General features: G+C 37.6%; 2 protein-coding genes and 1 long non-coding RNA gene across 3 annotated transcripts in view; 1 reads left to right on the top strand and 2 right to left on the bottom strand.

Annotated features, from left to right (window-relative positions):
• Positions 1-2,397: 2,397 nt before the first annotated feature.
• LOC116177098 lies at positions 2,398-5,266 on the top strand. Its single transcript, XR_004146604.1, has 3 exons — positions 2,398-2,718; positions 4,987-5,039; positions 5,112-5,266. It is a non-coding gene; the product is annotated as an uncharacterized LOC116177098 (long non-coding RNA).
• Positions 5,267-9,689: 4,423 nt separating this feature from the next.
• LOC116176141 (spindle assembly checkpoint component MAD1-like) lies at positions 9,690-10,418 on the bottom strand. The gene has a single exon (XM_031494616.1). The coding sequence runs from the start codon at positions 10,416-10,418 to the stop codon at positions 9,690-9,692; it is 729 nt and encodes a 242-aa protein (XP_031350476.1).
• Positions 10,419-10,420: 2 nt separating this feature from the next.
• The window catches only part of LOC116176140 (limbic system-associated membrane protein-like), a 150,309-nt gene continuing 146,925 nt past the window's right edge, over positions 10,421-13,804 (bottom strand). The window contains exons 6-10 of the mRNA XM_031494615.1: positions 12,648-12,822; positions 12,401-12,591; positions 12,105-12,354; positions 12,006-12,053; positions 10,421-10,524 (exon numbers count right to left, since the gene is read on the bottom strand). Coding sequence (XP_031350475.1) covers positions 10,421-10,524; positions 12,006-12,053; positions 12,105-12,354; positions 12,401-12,591; positions 12,648-12,822 — 768 coding nt within the window. The remainder of the gene's footprint in view (positions 10,525-12,005; positions 12,054-12,104; positions 12,355-12,400; positions 12,592-12,647; positions 12,823-13,804) is intronic.

The raw sequence follows: 13,804 nt of genomic DNA, 5'->3' as shown, positions 1-13,804 counted from the left end.
GCTCGCAGAACTTGTCAACTACTCCAACTATAAAAAGACGATAAAGTGAATCTAAAGCAGCTTTTGAAAGCAGACTAAATCCATATGACATAATCAATACCACAGAGCCACGAAAACTGAACATCGTCACACTCGCAAATGGATGTACTCGCTCATCGGCCCTTTTTGTATCAAACACTTTCCGCATGCAACTGTAATAATCGAAAGAACGCTTTTGTGTGAAACTAACATGCCATTGACAGGACGGGTTTTTTTTTTAGTAGGGAAATAGAAGTTTTTGGTAGTAAATAAAATTAGGGAGGTTAAATGGTACGTACCAATTTAGATACCGAAACAACACATAAAACGAATTTATCTATTATTTTATGTTGTTTTCAAGCTAAACTTGATCGTTACGAATCGAAATAGTAAAGTAGGGAACATGGGGAAAACAAGAGGGAATATATTTTAAAGTTTTTCGGGGTGATTTTACTAAGCAATGTAGAAATTGGTTAGATTTATGTGGTTCTTTTCCCTGGGCCGGACATGGAAAAGTGGTGGATGGTGATTTTTATTTTTCAAAAGAGTTCTGTATTACTCCGGTAAGTACATAGCCAGAGCGGTATGGTAAAAAAAGCTGCATTGCTTGTGAAAAGTAAACCACTTAGCACATACCTCACTAAGATTGAGAACTTTTAGCGCATTTCCATAAAATTTTAAAAATGCGCTATTGCGGAAACTTTGTGCGTCCATCTGTCCATCCGTACAGATATGCCACTACTAAATCTTTATCTGAAGAGCTATTTGTTCGACTTTTCCCGCTATTTGGTTCGCTAAGATGCCAAACAAGGATAGTTTTGCGCCTATTTCTAAAAAAGTTATAGTGAAAAATCAATGTAGGTACCATAATTCTTGGCCATCAAAGGTGGCCCTATAAATGCTGCGATTATCCGGTCTTTAGTGTAAAGTGTGTTAATTGAAAAATGTAATTTTTTGTGAACTGTGAAACGATACATTTTATAATTGTTTGTGTGTTTGTACCATTTTCCTTTTCTCTATATATATATATATATATAATTCTTAAAAAGGGAAAATCTAATGTGAGTCTCTAGGGATGAACCTTTTGGCAGGACAGTAGGACCCGCGACGGGTCTGGGGGGTATCGAATACCTCCAGTCATCCCTCGAGTGCATCAAAATCTTATGATAGTTATAGGAATAGGAACACCGAATCATTCACTTCCTGGCGGGTATTCCAAACCCCCTAGACCCTCCGGTTCTGCATTCCCCCCAACATATTTAGAGCCTTTAGCACTTACGCAATAATTGTACAAAGAGGCAATCGAATCTGAGTCCTTAGAGATGAACCTTTTATTGGAGAATGTAGCACCGGGGGGTCTGGGGGATATGGAATACCCCACATCCATTCCCTCTGGAGCAAAGAAATCATATGATAGTTGTAGGAAAGGAAATACCGGATCTTTAATTTATCGGGGGTATCATACCCCCCAGACAGCCCGGTTCTACATTACCCCCAACATATTTAGTGCCTTTAGCGCATAATAATTTTTAGAAAAAAACCATCGAATCCTTATGGTGAAGCTTTTGTGGGCAAAGGTAGCACCAGAGGGCCTGGTGGGTATTGAATACCCCCAGCCATTCCCTCTAGTGTACAAAAATCTTTATTAGTTATAGGAAAAGGAACACTGAATCTTTCACCACCCCAATTTAGTTGAGATGTATCAAAAGATTAACAAGATGTGGGACGGAGTCTCCGTTTCAACAGATTAGACGATTATTTATCATGGTAAAAGTGGCAAGGGTAGAGAAAGCGATGGAAATCAAGGGTGCCTTTGAAATTTTCAAAAACGTTTTTTTCATACCAGTGTTCTTTGGGGACGAAATACGAACAAAATTAAGGAAAGTTGTTCAAAATGAAAAATTCCTAGACCTACTTTGATTTCTTTCTTTATTATATATTATATTTTTTTATTTCTTTATTTGTTTACTGGGTTTATGTAAAGGAATCCAAAAACTGTTCAAAATAGCAAGTAATGATCGTGTAGCAAATTTGAAGCCGATAGTAACAATTTCGCTGCTTTGAAAGGAATTTTAAGTGTCTGTTCAGCAGTATACAGTTTCTTGAAATTGGTTCAACCAACAGTAAGTGAGAAAATTCATTTTGAGAATGTGAAATTATTATAATACCTCCATCACAAAAGATGGAGCGTGATGATATTTCAAATCTAGGTTACATTATTTATATAATGGCGTAAACACAAATGAAGTCATTGAATAGATCTACTCAATGCTTCGAAGCTGAAATGTTTTGCGGAATAATGGTTCTTCGTCGCGCCCAATCCAAATTAGCGGCAACCTTGTACACTACAAGCTGCTATAGTTTGCCTAGAGGCCTCAACGGTATAAAAGTTTAACGCATTGTGTTCATCTGCATTCAGATGATTACGCCTTAATTCGATGTAAATGAGCGCGTCCCACGCTAATGAATAAAATTAAAGCGCGAAAACGTCAGATTGAAAGCGAAATTCCTTCTCACGTACCAGTAGGTACCCATTCAGATGACATTGACGAACAAAATAATAACAGTAGCATCGGTGTTCACCTATAATCATTGTCCTCGACAGTGAGTAACGATCTTGAACGAACGTTGGTACCTAATCAGTTTAACGTTTCATATTGTTCCATTTGTTATTGGAGAAGGATCTGTTACTTACTTAAGGTGAGTTATTAATTATATTGTAAAAACGAGCCCTGCAGCGCACGCTACCGGGTTACGTTGCTTTTTTATGCAAGGGCGAAAAACATCCCTTGGATAAACTACATTAAACCATTGCATAACGCCATCTCGCCTAATTACGCAATTTAGTGAAAATGATCGCATTTTGGAAGTAGATCTTTTTATGAGAGCACTTTCAAGTAGGTACGTACAGAGTAATTGTCCGTATTTCCTTTTACGTCATAATTGAATTCACGTGCGATATTATACGTTCAGAGCACGTTTGCAATTAAAAGTTTCTTTAGGGGACCATAAAATTAGCATATGCTCTACTCCGAGAGTAAAGTTTGTGACATTTGTTTACGTTTTTTTCTTTAATTAAAGAATGAGAAAAATAGCAAACGCTCGAACTCGTCGGATAACCGGTACACTTTGGAAAATCACCGACGATCCCACCAAACTGGTCCATTTAATTAATTCGGCCCGACACTTTTTGTTTGTGGTAACGAATTCGTGGTAAATTGAACTCATCGCCGCAAACAGAACTACTAATAGTTGATGTGGCGAATATTTGTCTAACAAATTTGTAATAAATTTTGCGCCACGTCTTCATAAAACAACCAGGAATTTTCTACTTTTTTGATAAAGTGCTTCCATGTAATTTTTTCAGATATAAAATTCTAATAGTCCCAAGAAAGTTTATTGTTTTAATAATAAAGGTTATATTTGACAAAAATCCACTTTTTAAGGTTTGAAGTATATAATTAAAATTGACCATTAGCTTTAAAACACCCTGTAAAAGAGCGATCAATATTTAAAACATTAGCATCTCAGTATCGCTGATTTTGGAAGACTCTTTGAAATTTAAGTCAACCGAGTCATACGTGCAAGGCTCAAAAGAAAAGCAGTCAAACGTCAAACATTTTGAAAAATCTTGAACAAGTATAGGGAAACGTGGTGCCCAACGACGTAGAGTTTCATGTGGATTTAGAAAATGCAATTAAATGCAGGGTGTTCTATTTAAAGTAAGAAAATTGCTATTCATATCCGGTAAAACCGGTATGTGTCCATAAATATACCTACCTATTACATTCGTCATCGAGCAAGACAAACATATTCCAATTCCTCTCTTAACTTAATTTAAACAATGAAAAGAGAATTCCCTTAATTCTTTCATACCTATATAAAAGGCGTCACCGATATTATAGCTCACAAATTTCCTAGATCTCTCTTTCAACCCATTTTTTAACCTTACTTCAAGCTACATCAATCACTAAGAACTCCCAAAGACAAAATTGAAAATGAAGAACATGGCGTCTATACGAAATTTCTTGTACTCAATGCTCTAAATCATACATCGGACAAACTAACAGAAAATTATACATACGAGCAAAAGAACACCATTTAGCAATTAAACAACATAATAAATCCTATTCTTTATGTGAACACTATTTAGACACAGGACATTTTATTGACACCAACAAAATTAAATTAATTGCTCCAATACAACATTTAAAAGCTCGACTGATTAGAGAAGCTATTGAAATTCAAAAACGATCAAATTGCCTTAATAAACAAGTGGATATTTTACGACTTCCTCGCATTTGGAACAATATAACCAAGACCAAATCTAAACCCATTTTTAACATTCAAGATTCAAGTTCTCGAGATGAAGATTTAACCTTTTCGACATCTACACTAGAACCAGTTTATACCCTTCAAAATTCAAATTCTGCAGATGAAGATTTAACGAGCTCAACTCCTAAATTAGATCCCATTTGGACCCTTCAAAATTCAAATTCTCCAGATGAAGATTCTCCCAGTTTGACATCTAAATTAACCTACTAAGGTAATGGGTCATTACACGAAATCGTTCTAAATTTAATTAATTTGTCATAAGATAGCGTACTTCATTTGAGGCGTTGAAAGGCAAAGTGGTACAAGTCCCAAAATTGCAGTTTTAGGGACTTTAGCAGTTTTGAGATAACACCGACCTCTATATGTTATTGGGGAAAAGTACCATGTGACAAAATTTAAAAATTCTCACTTTTAAATTAGACCTGTAGATTGCGCTAGTGAGATCTGCATAATAACGTTTTATTCAAATCGTTCAAAGGCAAAGTGGTACATATAAATGTGACTTATACCACTTTGCCATTAAATGGAATTGCAGATATATTATTAGTGCATTTTTCTTGTAATGGTGAAATGTGTTTTGTCGACATTAAAAATGAGTTGTAGTGATACTGAAAGTGAGCCACTTCCTTCTAGTGAAAGTGAGTACGAACCAGAGGATTACTCATCATCAGAGCCATCAGATTCAGGTAAGTAGGCGTGGTTACAAATTCAATGGTTGCACTTCAAGAAATCTGAGCCGTACAAAATTTTTTATAAAGAAACGCTCAATGAAGACTATCCTTTCAATGCTATTAGTTTACTGCCAAACCGAAGAGGTGCTCCTAAAATGTTCAAGGCCATCGAGCTTTCGTCTCTGTATCAGGGCCCACTTGAAATTAATGATAAAAAGAAGAAAAATATGGAAGAACTTTTTCAATTTATTCCTCCGATTCATCAAAATTACCTACTTCAAGGATGTAATTGGAAATTGTGACGTTGAAGATCCTTGAAGAATTGGAAGAAGAAGATGATGACAGTTAGTTTCCCCATTGTTTTGGAATATACTCGTGTTTTTATTTTTCATATAAATTATGTTTTATTTCCTCTTTTGGTAATAAATTTTTAAAAACGTTTTCAATTTTATTGTGTCTCATTGCAACGTTTTTTAAAGGTATAATAACTTTTTGTTCTTATTATTAGAGAGCAAAAAATCTATTATTGTGGTATACCCAAACATATATTAAAAAGTATTGAAAGTCATAGTGGTCTAAGTCACAAAAAAGGTCAAAAAGGTAACAAAATTTTAAAAATCAGGATTCAGGATTTTTTAATTGACGTGCAACTTTAGGTTAATTTATCTAAAAACAAAGTTTTTGGACTTAGACCATGCTGGCTCTCAAAGCCTCATTTATACATCATTGCCAATCTAAACTTGAAAAAGGGGAAAGAGTGCTCTCCGAAACGTAGTTAGTTGCCTAAATAAATAAACTAAACACACACGAGTGATACCAAACAATGTCTAATAATAATAATAAACCTCGTGGAAATCTAAATGAAACTAAAAATATAATACATTATACATACTTAATACGACAGCTGATTTTAAATTCGTTATGTTTTATTAATGCGGGGGTAACATGTTCTCTATAAGGAATATTACAAATATATCTGATACACAAGTTCTGAATTATGTTCATGATTTGCTTATATTATAATCGCTGGTACACGAGAGAAAAGATTCGTACAGTTTCATGTTAAACTAGATTGCACTATTTAATGCTCCTTTAAGGGAGATGCAGTTCAGTGGTTTAACAAATTTTGGTGTGCAGTCCTACAGTTAGTTCCGTCGTTCGTGCGAAAACAGAACAATGTTCACAAAAAAATGTCGCCATTCACGGGAACGCCAGAAAAAAATTACTTCAATCTAGTGGCATAAAATCTCATGAAAAGGAAGAAGTAAATTATTTATAATTTTGTTAACAACAATAGTCTGTCTGTTTATAATTTCAACAACTGTACTGCTCCATTTTGGAGCATTTCGAATATATATGAGATATAATAATGAAATCGTATGTGAAACTTACGAAAACACCCATGATTTTGATTCAAAAAGAGCGCTTTTTTCTCCATACATTAATTTTTTTCCCACTATCGATCATCCACCCCTGATTGGGAGAACATGTCAATTTTCGTACATACATAATATATATAATCGAAAATTCCCTTATACCTTTCGGTGTTGGGATTACAGGTTGTTAACATTAACATATTGTCTACTTACTGTTAGGTTAACAATAGGAAACAAAAATAACATATGCTCTAATTCACAAAACTCTTCCATTCACTTCTGTCTTTGGCCACTTCCTTCGCATTTTTGACTGTTTGTCCTCTTCTTATTATTATTTTATTCACCTCATTGCTCCATGTCTCCCTTGGTCTTCCTGGTCCTCTCCTTGTTTTTATGTTTGTTTCCCATACTGTCTTCGTTTGCATCTTTTCGTTCATTCGTTGTATATGTCCCCACCAATTCAGTTGTTTCTTCTCTATATGTTCTTGTATTGATTCTATGTCTAGCTCCTCTCTTATACTGGTGTTTCTTAGTCGATCTATTCGGGTTACTCCTTTCACTGCTCTTAAGAACTTCATCTCAACTGCTTGTAATTTGCTTTTCATGTTCGTTGTGAGCACCCACGATTCGCTGCCATATGTTAGAGTCGGTCTGTATATAGTTTTGTACACGGTCATTTTTGTTTTGGTTCTTATTTCTTTTTTCTTAATAAATCGTTGGTTCATCGCGTAGTAAAGTTTCATGGTTTTATTTATTCTGTCATCTACATCCATTTTTTGGTTACCATTCCTCTCAATGTTCACTCCAAGGTATTTTATGTTTGGCACTTGTTCTATTACTTTGTTGTCTACTGTTATATTCAGCACCTCTTCCTCTCCCTGTGATATAATCATTACTTTTGTTTTGTTTATGTTCATCTTCATGCCGTGTGTCTTCAATGTTTCATTCCAACTGTTTATGTTACCTTGTAGTCCGTTTTTTGTATTGGCTGCTATCACTAGGTCGTCGGCGAAGAGGCATTGAGTTATTCCTATCGGTTCTAATTTCTTGTAACCGATGTGTAGTTTTTGCAGTTTTGGTTTGCATGTTGTGAGGATTTCGTCCATAAATATATTGAACAGTGTCGGACTCAACACTCCTCCTTGTCTCAGTCCTTGCTGTGTTTCGAACCCTACGGAGATCCTATTTCTGTGTATAACGTAGTTTATGTTGTTGTTGTAGATACTCCGTATTGCACGTACCAGTTTGGTGTCTACTTTCCTTCTTTCTAGGCTCTTCCATACTGTTTCTCTTTGTACTTTATCGAATGCTTTCTCCAGATCTACGAATGCTAGGTAAGTTTTTGTTCTGCTCATTCTGGTCTTTTCTATTATTTGTTTTATTGTGAAAACATGGTCTTGCACTCCTCTTCCTTTTCTAAAAGCGCTCTGTGATTCATCTAGGGTTGGTTCCGTATATTCGCTAAGTCTTTTTTGTAGGATTCGTTCGTAGGTTTTGAGTGCTGCACTTAGTAGAGTTATTCCTCTATAGTTATTGCAATCACGAGCATTCCCTTTTTTAAATATTGGCACAATTAATCCAATCTTCCAATCTTCGGGTATTTGTTCTTCGTCCCATATTTTATTACATAATTTCCAAAACATTTCCGTTCCTCTATCGTCCAAATTTTTTAACATTTCTGTGGTGATTTTGTCATACCCTGGCGCTTTCCCGTTCTTTAGGGATTTGATGGCTTCATTTATTTCTTCTTTTGTGATTGGCTTTTCTGTTTCATCCTCTGTTGCATTCTTCGTCTGTTCAGAGTGTTTATTGTTTTGTTCGTTGCTTCTGTGGTCTAGTAAATCCCGGAAATATTCCTTCCATCTATCCATGATTTCATCATCCTCTGTTAGTATATTTCCGTCTTTGTCCATTATTGATGATATTTGTTTTTGCTTTCCAGTTCTCATGTTTTTTAGTACTTTATAGAAAAGTTTTTGGTTTTCTTTAGAGTTTGTCTCCATTTTTTCGCCAAATTTTATCCAACTTTGTTCTTTTGCTTGTTTCACCATGTTTTTGACTTTCGCTCTTTGGTTTTTGTATTCTTCATATTTTGCTTCGGTCCTGTTTTGTAGGTATTTTTTCCATAGGTTTTTCTTTGCTTTTACTTCGTCTTTAATTTCTTTGTTCCACCACTCTGTTTTTTTGTCGTTTCTTGTACCCTTATGCTCCCCACATATTTCCCTTGCTGTCTCAAGTATCCTATTTTTAAATTTCTTCCAACTTTCTTCTATTCCTATATTTTCTACCTCTATCTCATTGTATGTTTTTTTGGCTAACATGTTTTTGAACAAGGTTGCTGTTTCTGTGTCCCTTAGTTTGTAGCTTTTGATGTTAGGGCTTGCTGGTTTATTTTCTTTTGTTCTTACTTTCGTGTCGTTGCCGTTTTCTCTCTTTAATGTAGCTACTACCAGGAAGTGGTCGGTGTATAGTTCTGCTCCTCGCATGACCCGCACATCCTTCATTGTTCTTCTATTTTGCCTCTCTACCAAAATATAGTCAATGATTGATTTTTCGTTTTTTGGACCCACTCTCGTGTATGTGTGTATGTTTCTGTGTTGGAAGAAGGTGTTTGTTATTACCAGGTTATTTAGTTGGCAGTAGTTAATTAACCTTATTCCGTTATTGTTTTTTGTGCATTCTCCGTAATTCCCCAGTATTCCTGTATGTGTATCCTTGTTACCCACTCTGCCGTTAAAGTCTCCCGCCACTATGATATTCCCCTTACTTTTCTCGGTTACTTGGTTAAGTTTTTCCCAGAAGTTTTCTTTTACCTCTACTTTTTCGTTTTCGTCAGGTCCATATACAGTTATGATCGTTGTGGTTTGATCATCCATTGTTAGTTCCACTGTGAGTATCCTTTCAGAGTGTGGTTCCCATTTCCTTATGTTTTTCGCTAACTCATGATGTATTATGCATGCGACCCCTGCGGCCGCTCTCCGTTCTTGTGGGACTCCGCTGCTTAGCATTACATGACCTTGGTCCAGCTTGATTTCGTCTCGTCCTTTCCGTTTAGTTTCCGTTATAGCTATGACATCTAGCTTCAGTTTTCTAAGTTCGTCACTTATTTCTTCTTCTTTCCCATTGAGTCCTCTTACATTCCAGGTGGCTATCCTCCATTTATGTTTTTCCTTTTTTGCTAGATCTTTTCTTTGTTTATTCGATTGCTTCGTGTTGGTTAGCTTATCACTTCTCATTATCCTATTCGTCGCGAGGTCGTTACCGTTTGTGGGATAGTCTGTGCTAGTGTTTAGTTTTTTGATGTCGTTGTGTTGTTGGTTTTCTGGAGGGCTTTGGCCGTTTCGTTCCACTTCCATTCGCTACCATTTATAATAAGCTTTTTGTATCCAATTTTTGTGGAGTTGCCTCTTCGTCTTTCCTCCATTGAGATTTGCTTTATCTCCTTCTGTATTTCTAATTCTTTTTTTGTCAGTTCGGACTCTATGTATACTTTATCCTTGTAGGCTTTCAATAATTTCTTGTGCTTTAGTATCTCTAGTTTGTCACACATATTTTCCATTTGGATTACACACACCTTGTCGGTTATTCTGCTGGCATTCCTAATTTTCACATCCATTTTCAGTTCTTGTGCTATAAATCTTTCCATTTGTCTCTTTATTTCCTTGTCGTCATTTGTTGGAATTTGAATTCCTGATATTATCAGGTTTTCCTTTTTATTCCGTCTCTCTAGGGTTTCGACTTTATTGCTCAGTTGTTCTATTTCTTTTTTAAGCGTGATATTCTCCTTTCGTATTGCACTTAATTGTTCGTTGGTCTCCTTTTGCTCTTGCCTTATTTGTTTTAATTCAGTCATCATATTTTCATTCTTACTCATCAGCTCTTTCATCATTTCTATCATTTTCTCTTCCGTTCCTTCCTTTCGTTTCATAGTTGTTTTTCGGAGCAGTTTCGTTCTTTCGGAACTATCATTATCCTCTCTTTTCCTTTTAACGTCTTCATCTGTTTCCGCCCCGCTCATGCTTAGTAATTCTCCTTAATGCGATACTGTATTATCTTGCAAGTGTACTCGTCGTATATATTTAATTCGCTACCAGATTGTATGTTATGCACTATTATGTTGGCAGCTGTATTGTGTGTTACCTATACGGATGGAGCGCAAAGAGTGAATTCCAAGTCGACCTCTCGGAGAATAACACTCTTATCTCGTTCCGTGATAAGGCTTTATCCTTTGCGACTATTTATTTATTTATGACTCCAATTAGCTTAATCTATCTATTCTATCGCTTCAAAGTGATTATCTATTAATAACAAGAAACTCCTACCTCTATGTTTTCTTGTGAAGTATGGACACCACGTCAGTAGCTCGTAATGGCCCAGGAATTGAACGTTATCACGGAGCACCTTCAATATACGTGTGTACACTTTCACATTCACACAAAATAAGAAAAAGTATTTTCCCGAGAAATTTTGGTGCAGTCGATTTTTGGAAAAAAGGAAGGTTATACACTGCCTTTTTTTGGTCCCGAAGAAAAAATTGTCTCAGATCGACCCGGAAAAAAAATTTTCTTATAGAACGTGGCCTGTAGAATCCATAATTTCAAACAGTTCCAAGATTGGGCTGCTAGTTCAAAAGTTACAGCCCTTTGAATTTTCTTTCGAAATTGGTTTCTAGTTTCTTTTTTTTGAAGGACATTCCCTTTTGGGGTAGTAACAACCTAAATGGGAAAACAAAAAATAACTAGGACCGGGCTGAAGTTACATTCGTTTTTTTAAATCAACGGCCATCGAAAGTGATGGCACCGGGACCAATTCTCACCCCCTTTTTGGGAAATAGCCCTAAACCCCGACGAATTCGTCTCCGAAGTTGACGAATTGTGCAAGTGTGTGAGTGAGTGAGTTTTGCACGTGGAGGCCCAAGGGCGCACCTAAAACCCTCCACCTGTAGTTTTTCGAAAAGTGCCCCACAGTTCGAGAAATTCCCTTTTGTTTGGTCAATGGCGCGGTATACACTTTTCGAAAATTGACAGTTAGGGGGATTTAGGTGGGCCCTTGGGCCTCCACGGCGCCCTTATCCTCCGCGTGCAAAACTCACTCACTCACACACTTGCGCAATTTGTTAACTTCGGGAACCAATTCGTCGGGGTTTAGGGCAATTTGCCAAAAAGGGAGTGAGAATTGGTCCCGGTGCCATCACTTTCGAAGGCCGTTGATTTAAAAAAAAAACTTCAGCTCGGTCCTAGTTATTTTTTGTTTTCCCGTTTAGGTTGGTACTACCCCAAAAGCGAATGTCCTTAAAAAAAGGCGAATGTAACTTCAGGCTGGTTAACTGTAATGTAAAATTGCGATACATATCCCCATCTCACTCACCGAAGCTTCCCGCACCCCACAGTCCACAGTGGGAGCGGTGTGACTAATTAATCGAGTTGCGCCTCTTTATATTTCTCACTCGACGCTCTAATTTAAATTTAGTATTCTCGCTCTAATCTAGGCATTTCCGTTGCACAAAATTTTAAATTAGCAGCACAAATTATCACAAAATTATGAGATACTTGGAACTTAATTCCTTTCAAATCGACACTCCAACCCGACGCCTAGGTTAACTTACCGTTGTAAACGTGACGAGGAGTTTGCGGCCTGTCGGGGAACGCGAGATCTGCTTTGAAAAACCTGCATTAACACAGTCCCAAACAAAGTGCGCCACTACCTGAGTCGGTGGTTTGGAACGTGAACGCCTCGGAGATCGGACTCCATCCGTATTTATTCCGCGACTGTACCTTGGCCTCGTAGATCTGCGCCGGCTCCAAAGCCCGAATGACGTAGCTCATCGTCTGCAATCCGGGCGCCTGTATCGGCATCGCCGGCAAAATCACGTCCCTCCAATCGGATCGCCGGTCGATGTACTGCCGTCCGTAGCCCATGTTGTAGTAGCCCGTTGAAGCGAAGGTTCTGTTCTCCTGAACGAGCACAATGCGATTAAAGTCACACTGAGGAAGTACCTACTCTTTTAGAAGACTGATGCTGCAAAGGCCTCGGGTGGCCATCCTCTCCGTTTCCGCTCACCTCCGGCAGTCTGCGATACAGCAGCTTGAACTCCTCAATGGGACTCAGAGATTCGACGGCCCAGGTTATGTTGTAGCTATCTCGCCATTGTCCTCTGGATGCGCTGCTGAATTTCGCCGGGTTCGGTTTACCTGTAGACAAGCGAGGTTTAGTATGTTCGTAGCTGTCGAAGGGGGCGATGCCGGACCTGTCAGTTGGACGCTCTTCCTTGTTTTGCCCAGTTGGTTGTCGGCGACGCAGGTGTAGTTGCCAAAATCGGACCGATGGACTTTGCGGATGACCAGCGTGTGACGTGAGCCACGAGATTCCATAATTCTTCTTTCGGTCGTGTCCAGTTGCATCGTATCTCGGTACCATAGCACCTGGAGGAAAAACGAAAGTGTTACTTGATACCTCTTGTTTTTTTTCGAATATGTAAATGTAAGGTCGTTGCCCTTATTCAGAAGAGATTATCGCAAAAATTGCATTTCATAAACTGCCTTAGAAAAGCAAGGGAACGTTCAAAGAATTACGTAATACTATCCAAAAATTATTACAGTACGAACGGACCTTTCCGGTGCATAAGTTTTGAGTGGCGTTTCGATTAATAAAAAAGAAAGGTCGCACCAATTAATTCTATTACAGAATTAAGGTAACGTAAATTTTTTGATTTGTATAAAAATAACGATCGGTTCTCCTGAGGAACACTTAGTCAGAAAATTTTAAAGGAACAGGAACAGCTGTTTGCTGGACGTTCTCGGAAATCTCGGGTAAACCCAATCAGGCCACACTGTAACGCCAGGAATCAGATAAGTTCAGTCAATGGCGGCGGTCACTTCGAAAAAACTAAAACAAAATTACCCTAGCGGGAATGAAAGCAGAAAAGAGAGAAACAAAACACAAATTGATTAGCAGTGTCTACGGGAAGGCGAATGCAGGAGAGCGAAACAACAATACCCCCCCACCCCATAATTAATAGAACAAGAAGTAGTAAAAAGCTTATCTTGCAATAAAACCGTACGAAAGTGCAAAAGACAAAAGATCTCCGCTAAATAACGGCTTAACCATTTACAAAATGTCGCTATTTCATGGGGGGATCGGCGGTTTTCCCAGCCGACGCAGCGTATTCCGTTATCCACATTGCAAAATTAAAACTTCCTTAATTAATTGCGCGGCCTGCGGACGCCCTAACAATCTGTAATTGGTCTTAAAATTCAAATTAATTTAAAGCGTGCCTTTGGAGACCACTCCCGACTTAATCGGATGCTGTTCCTCCATCTCATTAAATTATCTACCGTTAATTACATTTCCCTAATTTTCTGGATAAAATTTCTAAATTCATAATTATAATTAACCCCCATTATC

Source organism: Photinus pyralis, unplaced genomic scaffold (assembly GCF_008802855.1).
Source record: "Photinus pyralis isolate 1611_PpyrPB1 unplaced genomic scaffold, Ppyr1.3 Ppyr1.4_LG7, whole genome shotgun sequence".
Classification (NCBI taxonomy): domain Eukaryota; kingdom Metazoa; phylum Arthropoda; class Insecta; order Coleoptera; family Lampyridae; genus Photinus; species Photinus pyralis.
The sequence above is the reverse complement of the archived record's forward strand: the minus strand, read 5'-3'. Positions and strand labels throughout refer to the sequence as shown.

What these genes read in the sequence shown, in the direction of transcription:
- LOC116176141 (XM_031494616.1), bottom strand. Translation starts at nt 10,418, where the DNA reads ATGAGCGGGGCGGAAACAGATGAAGACGTTAAAAGGAAAAGAGAGGAT.